This window comes from Tursiops truncatus, chromosome 13 (assembly GCF_011762595.2).
Source record: "Tursiops truncatus isolate mTurTru1 chromosome 13, mTurTru1.mat.Y, whole genome shotgun sequence".
NCBI classification, from domain to species: Eukaryota; Metazoa; Chordata; class Mammalia; order Artiodactyla; family Delphinidae; genus Tursiops; species Tursiops truncatus.
In genome coordinates, this window is record NC_047046.1 from 71,922,253 (window position 1) to 71,938,457 (window position 16,205).

The 16,205-nt window shown below is 44.2% G+C and overlaps 1 protein-coding gene across 3 annotated transcripts in view; it reads right to left on the bottom strand.

The window, feature by feature from the left end:
* Positions 1-16,205, bottom strand: part of ATP8B1 (ATPase phospholipid transporting 8B1) — a 113,553-nt gene that overhangs the window by 60,128 nt on the left and 37,220 nt on the right. For all 3 annotated transcript variants that reach the window (XM_019937111.3, XM_073790770.1, XM_019937113.3), the window contains one exon: positions 1,904-2,106. In XM_019937111.3, the coding sequence (XP_019792670.1) occupies positions 1,904-2,084 (181 nt within the window). In that variant the 5' untranslated portion in view covers positions 2,085-2,106. Of the gene's footprint in view, positions 1-1,903; positions 2,107-16,205 lie in introns of those variants that run through there.

A 16,205-nucleotide genomic window follows, 5' to 3' on the forward strand; every position in this document is an offset into this window, starting at 1 on the left:
GGTTTTTGAAAACCACCAGATTCCCCTAGAAATATAAACCACCACTGGAAAAGACTCTGAAGAAGTCCGAGCTCCCTCAATGCCAGTGCTCTGGGGGTAGAAATCTACAAGAAACATGACCTGTGAACTGAACGATCAGAAAGTGCCCAGGGCAGCAGCATGTGAAGGCAGAGGTGGAAAAAAACAGAGGTGAGAGTTCCCGCCCACTACGTGCCCCTCTGACATTTCCGAAGGCACCCAACCCCATCCCTTGGCCTTGTCCGGGACCACACATCTGATAACATGGCCGCAAGCACCAACAGCAAAGCTCACCCCTAGAGAACTGCAGTGTCAGCTCATCAGATACCCACACGTGGTAGAGATATGAAACTCAGAAGCACGGTGGGAGAAGGAATGAGGAAGAAACACATTATTACTATTTCGGCGATCAGCTAGAACTCCCCGTGCTAACCCGTCAGACTACTTCAGCCTGAACGATATCCAGTCTGGACGTGTTATGACAGACGCCACATTCCTGTTCAGATTGGCAGTGATTCCATTGCACGGTAGCTCCACTATCGTGACTGTAGCGCCTTCTGCGTCAAGGCAGAAAGCACTTATACTCAATAGCTGAGAATTACAGCCAGAAATCCACAGTAAGATCTGATAATTCTAAATGTTTGATATGGAAAGCTGAGGATGGGAAAACAATAGACTTGAGACAGTGGCCTTCCCAGGTTTTGAAGCCTGCGGTGGCAGGGGGCCCTTGTGGTACATGCACGTCCCCACACAGAAGAGCAGAAGACAGGCACCATCTGACCAGAGAGCAGGAAGAATCATTACATAAGTAGGATTTCGCGCTTTGTCACTTTTTCTACAGGTGAAACCTGTTGGGGGAAAAAAAACCAGCTTAACAGGCAGCAGAATCCTGGAGGGAGAGACGGGCAGGGAGTGACATAAGGAAAGCAGGCTTCTGGCAGGCCTGGAAGGGCAGATCAGCAATGACAGAGGCTCTGGGGAAGCCAGATAAAACCAGAGGTTATTCTGATTGAGGCTGGGGAGAGGTGTATGTGGAGAGTCAGAAATAAAACAATTTCCTGGAGATTTCTGTGAATGGGAAACTGAAGTTATTTAGCTGGAATGCAAGGGACCGTGGAGGAAAACATTTTCAACCTGAAATCTGAAGCAGATCTGGGGTCTAAAGAGAAAAGGATCAGCTTCCTCATGGAGCAAAGGAAAAAAAGAACACCCGTGTTTGCCGGGGTGGGAGAACCAGCAGGGAATGAAACAGAAAAGCCACAAGGGAAAAAGCAAAGTCATGCAAGTCAGCTACGTTCTGTTACCCTAAATGACAGACTGTCTATGGCCATTTTCAAGAAACATCAGTAACGCTGAGTAGTTTTGACAGAGCCTGTATGACTCACGAAGCCTGAAATATTTACTACCTGGCCCCTGACAGAAAATGTTTGCCAATCCGTGGTCTAGACCCTGCCTTGAAGCTGCCCTGATTCTAGGCAGGGAGCACAGTCTGCTGCATCACAGGCTACTCGTGGCGAGCGGAGACCCATAATTTTTTTTTTTTTTAACTGGAGAGTCAAAACCCTTTTATATTCACAAATGACTGAACCAAAGGTCTGGTGACTCCAAGGTTCTTGGGTGTGGTAACAAGCAAATTCTTCCACACTCAGCTTCCTTCTAAATGTATAGGCACGAAGCAAGACCTTCTATTTTCTCTGCAGAACTTGTCAGCTACGGTCCACCAGCCCTACCACACCGAGGACAATGTGTACTTTTCCAAGCGCTTCAAATTTCATCTGAAGCTAAGAGAAGGAAGATGCCTCCTGGACCATCTGTCCTTTGCACCTGTTGCCACTGCCCTTGTGAGGACGGACAAGTACCTCATTGCCAGGTCCCTGCGTGTTACCTTTTTTGAATGGCTCCCGGTTTTCCTCTGCTTCTCTGTTAACTCGATTCTGCTCTGGTTCCACCGCAGGCCCCTGGTCTTCAAGTTCATCTTCTGTTTCATCATCACTGTAAGGGACCACTTCGTCATTAGGCTGAGAATCCTCCTCAAATGTCGTTTCTGAGTCTCTTTCTGTATTCATTCTGCTGGCAAATTGGAACTACCTGGTTTAAAAGAAAGGGAAACCAGAGTGAAACATGGCTCATACCCAGTTTTTGGTTGAATTCTGCCTGCATTCGGTTACAACGCTTTTTTTTTTTTTTTTTTTTGCGGTACGCGGGCCTCTCACTGTTGTGGCCTCTCCCGTTGCGGAGCACAGGCTCCGGATGCGCAGGCTCAGCGACCATGGCTCACGGGCCCAGCCGCTCCGCGGCATATGGGATCCTCCCGGACCGGGGCACGAACCTGTGTCCCTTGCATCTGCAGGCGGACTCTCAACCACTGCGCCACCAGGGAAGCCCCAGTTACAATGCTTTTAACAGAACCTGACTTACTAACATGGAAATATGCCTGAATAATGATCCCAAAGTTCAAATTATCATGCAAATAACAACAAAACCATTCATTATTGATTAAATGCTTGGGTGAGAATTTACAACTGTAATGTAGCTGCAAACTTTCTTTTTTTAAGGGTATACAGGCTTTAAGGTTGTGTTTCAAATCGTGGGTCTCTACCCAGCAAAATTAATTTAATTGGTTCACAACCAACATTAAAATAAAGTGAAACAGATTTTAAAATATCAGAGTACAGCACGCATAAAAAGAGTTAGTACTGTTTGGGGGACAGTTTTACAAAACAGACACATATATACATTTATTTGCATTGTGGGTCTTAATGGAAATGAATTTCTTTTGGAAATTGTGGATTGCTGGCAAAGTTTGAAAACCACTGTCCTAAGATATCTGGTTTCTGCTAACGCTAATATTCTGAGGTTTTACTCTGTGATGCATTTAAATACAAGCTTAGGTCCTCAAACTTTACTAATGACTTCTTTTTTTTTTTTTTGGTACGCGGGCCTCTCACTGCTGTGGCCTCTCCCGTTGCGGAGCACAGGCTCCGGACGCGCAGGCTCAGCGGCCATGGCCCACGGGCCCAGCCGCTCCGCGGCATGTGGGATCCTCCCGGACCGGGACACGAACCCGTGTCCCCTGCATTGGCAAGCGGACTCTCAACCACTGCGCCACCAGGGAAGCCCCTAATGACTTCTTGAAAGCACATCCTAGCCTACTGCCTAACTGCCACCACCCACTCCCTATATTTAAAATTTGTTGTTTGTGTATACACCACTCTATAAAGTGACACTTTATAAGTGCCAAGTACAACCTCAGTTATATTTATATTAGGAAAATACTTACACTAATACCCCAGGCTTTGTGAGGACAGACATACAGCCTGGCATTACTTACATAAGCTTCATACAGACATGTACTCATTATCATTAATAAAGGCAGCTCACATTTATTTAGTGTTAACTGCGTGCGGGGCTCCGCATGAAATGCTTTATAAACATGGCTCCTTGAAATGCCCTATACCACCCTAGTGAAGGTGGTATTGTTATTTGCACTCTATAGAGGAGAAAACCAAACCTTTGCAACGCTGGATAACTTGTACAATAATTACTGAAATTTTGAAGCAAGAGCAATTGCTTTCCAAGGAGACATCTTTTATATTCTACGTTTATGTTACAGTTCGTTAGATATTTTCATCAAGTGTTACTTGCCTTGAGTGGAACCATTTCGCTGGCTGCATGCTTTATACCCAATCTAGCATCTTGAACATCTAAAATTTTTATAACCATAGGTGTACATCTAGGAAATGTTCAAATACTTATGTGAGGAATTTGTCCAATATTATTTAAAACAAAACCCAGAAGCAACGTGGATATCCAGTGATTAGCAACTGTGTAAATAAATGGTGGCATCTTCACACAATGGGACAGCGCAGAACAATTTAGATCACGGTGGGACAAGTTTTTAATGACGCTGCAAAAACCCAAACACATTTAGTTGAAAGGCGAGTTAACAACCCACATGTACAGAACAGTTCCAGTTCTTCGCAGACATTTATTCATTTCCCCAGATTTCAACAACTGCCGTGCGTGATTCTCAGTGACATGATGCACGGAAAGGGCTCGATTTGGTATTTAGCCTAGAAAGTACTCAAACGTCAGTCGCTGTTATTGTTAACAATTATTTCCATAATTAGAAAAACTGTGTTTTATAATAACAAATGGAACAGTGTGGGGAATCCATCCCTGTTGCCCTTTCCATCTCCAAAAATCACTTCTAAAATGCATCTGCCCCTCACTGGGAAGTAAAATATTAGACTATTACAAAGCATGGTTATACTTAAGCACAGGCGTATTCACAGTTAAAACCTTTAGTTGCCAAGTAAAACATTTTTCCTCTCTCCCAATTTTCTGCGGGTTAGTAAATGACTATTTCTTGGGATTTTACATGTGTTTAATTGGCCCTACTTGTGGTTTTATGCTTTAGCTAATATTTTTATATAATCCTTAAAAAATTCCCAAACTCTCAAAGGCAGACTTTCACCAGAAATTTTTCAGAACAAACATAATAAAAGTGGTGACCATTTATTGAGCACCTACTATCTGTCAAGCCGGAAAACCCTGTGAGGGAGATGTTATCTACCCATCTTTCAGATAAGGAGACTGAGGCTCAGCTAGTTAAGTGGCAGAGTTAGTATCTAATCTCTCCATTACGGGGGCATAGAAAATATTGAAAAGTCTGAAAGCATCATAGAGAAAGTTTCTTTATTGTAGTACATATACACAACTAAATTTACCATTTTAACCATTTTTAAGTATCCAGGTCAGTGGCATTAAGTGCATTCTGTAGAAACATTTTGTAAGTGATCATTTCATTATCATTATTGCCAAGCGTCTCCGTGCTTATTTCCCATGTTAAAATTGGACCCAGGGGGACTTCTCTGGTGGCAGTGGTTAAGAATCCACCTGCCAATGCAGGGGACATGGGTTCGAGCCCTGGTCCGGGAAGATCCCACATACCGTGGAGCGACTAAGCCCATGCGCCACAACTACTGAGCCTGCGCTCTAGAGCCCGTAAGCCACAACTACTGAGCTCACGCACCTAGAGCCCGTGCTCCGCAACAAGAGAAGCCACCACAATGAGAAGCCCGCGCACCGCAATGAAGAGTAGCCCCTGCTCGCTGCAACTAGAGAAAGGCCACATGCAGCAACGAAGACCCAACGCACCCAAAAATAAATAAATAAATTTTTAAAAAATTGGATCCAGGGAATTCCCTGGCAGTCCAGTGGTTAGGACTCCATGCTCTCACTGCGGAGTGCCTGGGTTCAATCTCTGGTCAGGGAACTAAAATCCCACAAGCCACGTGGTGCGGCCAAAACAAACAAACAAACAAACAAAAGATTGAAGATGGAATCCAGTGCGAATCCAGTCCTTCGAGGTTGAAGGAGGAGACAAACAAAAAGGAAGAGATTTACAACCACAAGCATGGGATTCAAAGAAAGCAAACCACTGCACAACCAAGCAACTCACCAGCCAAACACCTGCCACAGGCCAGATCTGGGCGGCTGACTTGGAAGGCTGGGTGGGGATCTCTAAGCTGAGCAGGAAGTTCTTTGCTGTATGTACGTGAGTGTAATGCAGACACTCATGGGATAGTTTAGCTCTGCCATCTTAGGCTACCAAAGAAAAGTTAGCTAGAAATCATTTCTTGGAAGCCCTAGGTGACATAAAGCAGCTTTCCAGGTCTAAACCATGATCTCTGTAAAGCAGGCACTACACACATGGATTTGGAAACTTTGTAATGTCTCTTCCCATCACTCCAGCACGTCACACACACCTGTGCATTTATTCAACCTCCACTGAGCACCTGCTCGGTGCAGACTGCTACCGGAGGCACTGGGAACCAAACCATCGTCCAAGTTATTGAGGGATACGGGTAAGTAAATTATGTGTGACAGCCCCAGGACACAGCAAGGCCTGTCATTTCTCCCCAGACACATTCCTCCAACCCATGTCTTCCTCACCGTCTCCACGGCCACCACCCTAGTGCAGGCACCACCATCTCTCTCCTGAAATGCTGCAGGTGGAGTCTAACAGGACTTCCCACCATCCACTTCCACCCGGCCACCAGAGTCATGCCACTCTCCTGCTTAGACCCTTCCTATGGGTTATGGACTGAACTGCCTCCCCCTAAAATTCAAAGATTGAAGCCCTAACCCTCAACGTGACTGTGTTTGAAGATAGGGCCTTTCAAGAGGTGACTGAGGTTAAATAATGTTATACGGGTGGGGCCCCAATCCGACGGGTCTCACGTCCTTATAAGAAGAGGATAAACCACCCAGGAGCTCTCTCTTTCTGCACGTGCACAGAGGAAAGGCCATATGGGGATGCTGCAAGATGGCGGCCAAGCAGAGAGGCCTCTCCAGAAACCACACAGGAGGCACTTCCGACTCTGTCCTTTGGAGACTTACAGTCTAGACAGGAGTCAGCAAATTGCAGCCTGAGGGCCGGATTTGGCCAATCGTCTGTTTTTGTAACTGAAATTGTATTAGAACACATCCTTGCTCTTTCCTTTATGTCCTGTTTTTGGCTAATTTTGCACAACAGAAGAGTTGAATAGCTGTGATAGACACCGGATGGCTTCAGAGGCTAAAATATTTACCGTCTGGCCCTTCACAGAAAAAAAGTCTGTTGACCCCTGAACTAAAAGAAAAGATAATAAGAGACAGCAACAAAAGAAGTGGTCAATATCAAATGCCCATGGTCACATAAAATCATCATTGACCCGGATAAATCATGCATGCTTTGGGAACGTGAAATAAACCACCAGGTGTAGTGGTGGGGAAATGGCCCTAAATCGTACAGTTGCCCTATTGATTGGGAATGGTACTATTTCAACTGCTGCATAGCTGTTTAACTAGAAAAGGCACGCAATTCCAAACGCCTGAGGTAACAACACACCCGTTTCCTGTGAGGAAGCTGTGGTCACGCACCTGCCAATATCCAGTTCAATGCAGTATTTCATCATTAATCCATGTGCTTATAATCTCGACATTGGATATAAATGTGAATAAATATTAGAGCAAGGAAGCAAAAGATTTATCAGGATTTTTAAAAAGTCATCCATGTGATTTAGCATTCAAGGATTCTTCTGGTCACATGATCTTAGGAAAATGCCCTCAGCTCCTGGTCAGGCTGAAAAGCAGCGTGATTGATTGGAAAGAACATAGGTCTGGATTCAAACCACGGCTCTACCGTTCACCACTTTATTACCATTTTGGAAGCTCATTTTTCTCATCTGTTAAAAAAAAGGGCGGAGGAGGAAGATGCCTTATTTCCCATCCTGCCTTCTGCAGTATTCAGCCCTCTTGGTCATAAACCACAGAAGACAGGAGGGGTAAACGGCAGGATTTCCAAATCTGAACCGCTAACGTCTATCACTTGCCATCTTTAGATAATTGGCTCTGAAATGCTTGTGAAGTGAATGAATTCATGAAATTCTCTGTTCCCTTTGTGGAGTAGGGGGTCTGAAGGAGAGAGAGGGAAACCCAGGCACAAAGAAATACCTTTCTGCCTTTGCAAGAAAACTCTGAAGTCAGAAGTAATGAAAGCACAAACTTTTGTTGCTATCACAAGGTTGCTAGATTCAAATGAAGGGAAAGGAGGAACGAAAACAGTTGAGTTCTGCCACTGCTAGGGTCTGATCTGTACACATAACACAACTCAGAGGCTGGGGAAGGCCAAGAGTCCCCGATCAATGATATCCCTGGGGTATAAACTGATTCATGTCCGGGATGACTCCAGCCTAAGCAGGAAGTAAGATTCACAATATTCATTTGTGTTCATTCTTCATCATCTTTTTTATGGCTCTTTAAAGTCCTCAGCAAGAAAGGGTATTTCTGAAATGGAATTTTCCTCATTTCATTTGCCTATTTTTATTATTATTATAGATAATACAAAGTATTTAACATATCTCACGATATAATAAATTTGTGTATTATATTTCTATATGCTCTATGCTATCTATGCATGTTTTAGTTATATGTTTCATACTAAATATAATAAATTACAACTCTGAGGGACTTCCCTAGTGGTCCAGTGGGTAAGAACTGCCTTCCAATACAGGGGATGCAGGTTCAATCCCTGGTTGGGGAACTAAGATCCCACATGCCGCAGGGCAACGAAGCCCGCGTGCCACAACTAGAGAGCCCCCATGCTGCAACTACTGAGCCCATGCACTCTGGAGCCCACACACCACAACTAGAGAAGCCCACGTGCCACAACTACAGAGAAGCCTGCGTGCCGTGACAAAGACCCAGCACAGCCAAAAAATAAAAATAGATAAATAAATAAATTACAACTCTGGCAGGCAGAATCTAAGATGCCTCCAATGATCCCACCACCTGGTGTTCATGCTCTTGTGTAATCCCCTCCCCGTGAGAATGGACTGGACATAATGCCTTGCTTTTTTTTTTCTTTTTTTAAACATCTTTATTGGAGTATAATTGCTTTACAATGGTGTGCTACTTTCTGCTTTATAACAAAGTGAATCAGCTATACATATATAATGCCTTACTTTTAACCAACAGAATGGGGTGTCTTGTGCGTGATTAGATTATAAGAGGCTGTGACTTCCTTGTTGCCAGCCAGCTCTCGTCCCCTCACCCCTTCCTGGCTTTGATGAAGCAGCTATCCTACGGAGAGGCTCATATGGAAAGAAATTGAGTGGGCATCTGGCCAACAGCCAGCAAGCAACTGGGGTCCTCAGTCCAACAACCCTTAAGGAAATGAATTTTGTACACGTACAGCATCGTGACTATAGCTAACAATACTGTACTGTATAGTTGAAAGTTGCTAAGACAGTAGATCTTAGAAGCTCTTATCACACGAAAAAAAAACTGTAACCATGTGAGATGATGGATATTAACTAAACTTACTGTAGTAATCAGTTCACAATATATACATACATCAAATCATTCCGTTGTATACCTTAAACTAATGCAATGTTATAGGTCAATTATATCTCAAAAAACCAGAATAAGCACATTTTTTGAATTTAAAAAAAAAGGAAAGGAATTTTGGCAACAACCACAGGAACCGGGAAGTGGATCCTTTCTCAGTCCAGCCTTCAGATGAGACCCCAGCCTGTGCTGACACCTTAACTGCAGGCTTGTGAGAGACCCTGAAGCAGAGGAATCAGTTAGGCAGTGGTCAGATTCCTGATCCACAGAAACTGTAAGACAACATACGTGTTGTTCTACGTTTTGGAGTAATCTGTTGTGCAGCAATAAATAACTAATACACATATCATTAACCACAAATAATAAGAATTCTATGGTAAGGCACCTAATATGGCTGGTATTATTTCCAAGTAATTCCAAAGAAGAGTCCCATCCAAGAGGCAGCAGAAATCTCTATTCTCCTAGTCAGTCCAGACACATGCCACACACTGTTTGGAATCTGCTCAACACTCTTTTTTTTTTTTTAATTAATTTTTTTATTGGAGTATAGTTGATTTACAATGTTGTGTTAGTTGCTCAATACTCTTGAGAGTAAAATCTGATAAGCTGGACGACCGTTGTAATTAGACCAAAAAAACTCATGAACCAACAGTAATAAAACCTACCTAAAGCAGCCGCATAGCACAGGGAGATCAGCTCGGTGCTTTGTGACCACCTAGAGGGGTGGGATAGGGAGGGTGGGAGGGAGGGAGACGCAAGGGGGAAGAGATATGGGAAGGGAGTATAACTGATTCACTTTGTTATAAAGCAGAAACTAACACACCATTGTAAAGCAATTATACTCCAATAAAGATGTAAAAAAAAAAAACCTACCTAAGATCTAGATTAAATTCAAACTTTATACTGTTCTAGAAACAATACAATTACTGTTCCTAGGACAAATGGGGTTAATAATTTTTATTTCCTCCCAAACTGAAGCCTAGAAAACCTAGAAGCCTGGGATAACTAACACAAAACTGAGGGACCATTAATATCACCGTTGTAGGGACAATTCAGCCGGGGCCTTTACTCATGATAGAAAAGCCTTCTCTGGGTCCACAGCTTTATCCTCTGTTCCTCTGAAAGTCCACCCAGAGCCCTTTGCCACAAAGGAAGACCGACCTCCAGTTCACATCACACACCTCTGACGGCTACCATTTAAAAAGGTGCAGGGGAAACCTCAAAACTTTGACCTCTCGAGAAGGGCGGTTTTTTTCATTCTCCCGATAAAACTTAAAGGATTTCTTCGTGATACTGTCATCCCAACTCTGTCATGGGCTCCCCAGCATATCCTAGTAATGATGACTGCTTCCTGTTACCACGAGGTTGCCCCTTCCCGTTCACTCCTAAGTATTTTCACATACATCCTCTCTCACAATTGTCGTGGAATTCTTCTGAGACAGGTGGCCAGGTGCTATCATTGCCATTTTACCAATGAGAAAACTAAGGTGGTTAAGGAACCCTCCCAAGGTTATTTAGCTCCTAAGCGGTAACATAGACTGGATGCAGGCCCCCTGACCGCATCCCCGGCTCTGTGCTAGGTGTGGTGCGGTACACACACAGGGGCTTCAGAGTGGAATTCAAGCACCACCCAGGAAGCATCAGAGCCCACTCCCCGACTGCAAGTGGCAAGTGCTGTCCTTGTCTACAGACCAACTGAGAGCCTCCTAGGTCACAAGAAAAACGTAAGCAAAGGAAATGGAGAACGTGGCAAACTAAAGCCAACTCTGGGGTCTACAGACAGGTCTTTCCTTCACGGATGAGTTGTAACATTTTAAAAGCTTCTCCCTTGGGCTTCTCTGGTGGCGCACTGGTTGAGAGTCCGCCTGCTGATGCAGGGGACATGGGTTCGTGCCCTGGTCCGGGAAGATCCCACATGCCGCGGAGCGGCTGGGCCTGTGAGCCATGGCCGCTGAGCCTGCGCGTCCGGAGCCTGTGCTCCGCAACGGAAGAGGCCACAACAGTGAGAGGCCCGCGTACGACAAAAAAAAAAAAAAAAAAAAAGCTTCTCCCTTTATGTCACATTAGAGTGTATGGAAATCAATAATCATTTCCTAGCTGTTATGAGCTGGGCAATGTGTGTGGGAATCACAGAGGGGAGCAAGAACTCTGCATGGATGGGAGAGACATTTTCAGGAATGAGGAACAGAGTGAAAACAGCGGCAGGAAAGTAAATATAAGGCACCTGCCCGGCTGAAAGATTTAGGGGGGATTGGGGCAGAGCTCATGAGAGGCTGGGTGGAGTCATCTTCCCCCGCCTACGAGGACCTGACAAGGCTTTATTCCAGGCAGTGGACAGAAGCACTGAACGTATCTGCAAGGAGAGACATCCGATCTGCCCGGTGCTGCAGCAGGATGAATCTGATAGCGGAGGGAGTGTGGGTGGCCAGGAAGGTGAGAGCCAGGCAGGGAGACCATCCAGGGGTCACAGTGGACACTGAGAATCTCCCAGGCACGCCTGTCACCGGTAAAGCCAAGCAGTTCGGCCCTATTACCTCTGTGGCCACATTCAGCAACAGCGCTCAGCGTGTGAACGTAGCCGCTGCCAGAAGGAACACAGGCCCGAAACAGGGTGGTGGCAGCTAGAAAAATGTGTTTCAAATTAAGATTGGGTGGGGCTGCCATTCTTTTGTCTGGAAAACTAAGAAAAATAAACAGAAGACTAGAATGGATTCCCGTAGGATAATAATGCCAGAATTCCCCACAGGCTGACTTTGGAGCACAGCTTCAATCCACAGAGTGTTTTGATCATAAATACTGCAAGTTACCAGGAGAAAGACATTGTTATTTTTACATTCAGGCGTCATCCTTACTTGTTAGGGACAATGGTCCCATTTTACTTCATTACTATTGCCTCTGTGATTAGGTTTTTCACTTCTATTCCTGCTTAAATAATATAAAATCATTGGGGCTTTATATTTGACAGTTGCCTGGAAACCAAACCTCCAAGGGAAATAAAAAGTTAGTCTGTCGAGTTGAATTCATTTTAATGTTTGAAGAGTCACCGGCCTATTGATGGATGGATGCAATTAACAGAAAGGTTACACTACAGGGTATAGGAATCAGCAGAATCTTGCAGAACTGAATATAAATCTTAAACTTTTCATTCTACAAAGAAACAATGTGTATTCCCCATTCAGATTCAATAGGAACTGCTTGTTTGAATAAAAGGATAGAAAAAGGTCTGATGTAACAAGTAAATGGGAACAAACACACAGGAAAAGATTACTCTTGCTAGCAATCAAAGAGGGGCAAACTGATGAAAACGTAAGACACCATTTTATGCCTATTAAGTTAACAATATTCAATGACTACATCTAGTGCTTGGGCAGTTGTAAAGCTGAGTGAATTCCCTCTCTCTCTCTCTCTCTCACACACACACACACACACACACACACACACACACTCACACACACACACACACAGGCCTCCTGTTGCTGACATTGAAATTGGTACATTCCAATGGAAAACAATATAGCAACACTTTATGTCCCAATAACACTAAAGATATTTATAACATGTGACCCAATAATCTCATTTATAGAAACATTTCCAACAGAAACAATTCAACAAGTAAAATAACTCTATTCACAGAAAAATTCTGGATTGTTGTCGTCAGCTATATAAAGCAGGAATAGAAACCATCTGAAAGTCCATCAGGATAATGGTTTTATAAATTATTATCTTAGAGGATCCATTAAAAATGACAGTCCTAGAAACATAGGAAATGCTTTAAATACAACATTAAATTGGGGGAAACACAGAAATCATAATTGTGTCCTATTACTGCGGCTTTGTAAATAACACATACATGTGTATTTTGGAAAAGGATTTTTGCTCTGGAAGAAGAAACCCACTGTGTGTTTTTCTTCTAAAGTAATCAACAATTGATAATACCTACCCACCCCTTATATCTGAAGACTGTTCAGCAGTCACTTATGTGCTGGGCTCATTTCATGAAATCCTCACAACATACCTAAAAAGCAGGTATTATCCTCATTTTGCAGGCTTTACAGAGGTTAGGTGACTCCTCCAGGGTCACAGAATGAGATTTCAACCAGGTGTGTTTGCCCCCAAATCTCTTAAGATTTGTCACAGAGCTGTTTAAAGGGAGAGAAAAGATGTGTCAGGGTATCAGGACCATGCCCACCCACGCTTTCTATCAATCGTATCTCTTTGCAAATGATTACAAAACCAAAAGCAAGAGCGAAAGCAGGTTGCTTTCATCCCGAGGTGGTCTGAGCCCTGAAAAGGGATGGTTTGCATGTCAAGGCAGGAGAGATGAAACCTACCTTTTTATCTTTTGTATCAACACACCTTCCTGGTGCATTAGTCAATATAAGATCCCAATTTTCTCCTAAGGATCATGAAATGCCATGAAATCTAGTCTGGGCCCATTTTTTCCCTTACAGTCCTCTGTGCCAATGGAGACCCCCAACTATCGACCTTCACTAAACTTCCGGGCTTCACGCAATAAAAACAACAGACCTCAAGAGCCCTGGACAGAGGTCCAGTGACAAAATGATTTAAAATGTTAGTTGTTCCTCATCCCATCATAATAGACATCCGAAAGGTCTGTGGCCTCAACTGAAAATACAAACTCCCTTGTGGTACCTTTTTATATGTAAAGATGTTTTATATTTTCCAAATATTCATCTGTAAATACGTTTCAAGGTTTAAATAGACAGTATGTATGATTGATACATCAAGGATGATCAGGGCACCTACTTGGTATCTTTTCAAGACACTGTCATGGGGACTTGGTTAAGAATCTGCCTGCCAATGCAGAGGACACGGGTTCGATCCCTGGTCCAGGAAGATCCCACATGCTGCGGAGCAGCTAAGCCCGTGCACCGCAACTGTTGAGGCTGCGCTCTAGACCCCACGAGCCACAAGTACTGAAGCCCGCATGCCTAGAGCCCGTGCTCTGCAACAAGAGAAGCCACCGCAATGAGAAGCCCGCACATCGCAACGAAGCGTAGCCCCTGCTCGCCACAACTAGAGAAAGCCCAAGTGCAGCAACAAATACCCAAAGCAGCCAAAAAAAAAAAAAAAAGACACTGTCATGGTTTCATGAATGTCTATGCCTGGTCACAGAGTCTTACTTCTCGGTCCATTTGAACATTAACATCTTCACAAATTCTGGGTCCCAGAAACTGAAGGGATGAAGGGCACAGCTGATATTTCATTACTGTCTCCCCTGCTGTATTTAAAGTCAGCTTAGAGGACACAACTTAGATTACAAACTCTTCCCAGACAGCTGACTTCACACCCAAAGTTTTGCACCAAGATCATACTGCAAACACATGGTTAATATTTTATATGTCCCTTGGAAACACGTTTGGTTTGAACGATCTCCAGGGTTTCCTACAGATGGCCAGCGATTCTAACTATCTGTTCTGGCTTTCAGATTTTTGGACAGGTCAATTAACAGAAGTGTCTAAGTTTCTACAGATCTGATAGGTTTAAGGATTTATGAGAATACTTATAGAGCTTCCAAAGCTTCCAGTGTTTTCCTGGGATGATGGTGGTAAGTGTTTAAAGGTAGCTGACTTCACATTCTGTGTATCAGTCACTGAGCTGAGAGCTTGGCATGTACTATTTTATTTCATTTGCTGAGGGTCAAACTGTTATCCCCATTTTACAGATGAGGAAACTGACATTGAGAGGTTAAGTTCTCTGCCCAAGGGCATATAGGAGGTACATGGGATAAAATTCCTTATTGAAAGTCTATGCTTAGTGGCAACACTCAGTGCCTTAATTGTACCTAAGAGCATCACCATGGGGTAAATTGGAGAAGAGATCATTAATCCAATTTATAGCTGAGGAGACGTATAACTAAGAGACACACAGTTAACTTTGTGTTGGAGCTAGTATGGGTGTGTGCCCAGCCAGGATGCCCTCGACGTCCTCGGATGTCTCCACTCAAGGTGACCTCTGAGGAAACTGAGCAAGGGGGAGGGGCATAAAATGGAGGTCACTACTGGTAAGCGTGGGTTCACCCTTACAAGAGAATTCCTCGCTGTCACCTAGAATCCGGGTCTCTGACTTTATATGAAATGCCTTTTGCCCTCTGTTTACCTGGGAGGAAGAAGGTCCTTGGAGCTGCCTGGCTCCTGCCCTCTACCCCATCCAGCCCCCTACGCTGACAGGTCATGTGGTGTCCCAAAGGTGCCCCTTGGCAGTGTCCTTAGAAGAGCCCCTGGGGCAGAGGGGCTCAGTAGTTCAGCCGCCGTCTCTTTTTTTAAAAAAATAAATTTATTTATTTTATTTTTGTATGCACTGAGTCTTTGTTGCTGCACGCGGGCTTTCTCTCGTTGCAGCAAGCAGGGCTACTCTTTGTTGCGGTGCACGGGCTTCTCACTGCAGTGGCTTCTCTTGTTGTGGAGCACAGGTTCTAGGGGTGCGAGCTTCAGTAGTTGTGGTGCACAGGCTCAGTAGTTGTGGTGCAAGGGCTTAGCTGCTCCGCGGCATGTGGGGGTCTTCCTGGACCAGGGCTCGAATCCATGTCCTCTGCACTGGCAGGTGGATTCTCAACCACTGCACCACCAGGGAAGCCAGCCATCTCTTTTAAATCTATGGTGTACTGTACAATTTTTATTTGAAGAACTATGGCTTTCAAAAAAAAGATAAAATGACCACTGCCTTGGCCCATTCTCCCAGGAACTAAGAATGAGAGATGTGTGTGATATCATGATTTACAGTAAGAAATACGTATTTGGTGTTTGTCCTGTTCCTGGGACAGATCTAAAAACTTGGATTCTCCTAAGTGGTGAGAGTTACAAAAGTGTCATCTGCTATTTAATGAGGTGACTTTAGGAAAGCACCTAGGGATTGGGAAATGGGCTACAGGTTGAATCAGTCACCAATAGCAATGATTTAACCCATCACATCGATGCAATGAAGTCCCATTAAAGCCCTAAAGGAGAGGTCTGAAGAGCTTCTGGGTTGGCGAACAGGCAGAGATTTGGGAAGAGGGTGAACCTTTCCCCATACCTTGTACAATGCACCTCTTCCATCTGCCTATTCCTGAGTTATAGTCTTTTATGATAAACCAGTGATCTAGAACAAGTAAAATATTTCAGTTCTGTGAGCTGCTTTAGCAAATTAATTGAACCCCAAAAGGGGGTCATTGGAACTCCCATCTATAGCTGGTAGGTCAGAAGCACAGGTGACAACCTGGACATGCCACTGGTGTCTGAAGTTGGGGGGAGAGCAGTCTTGTAGGACTGAGCCCTTAACCTGTGGGGTCT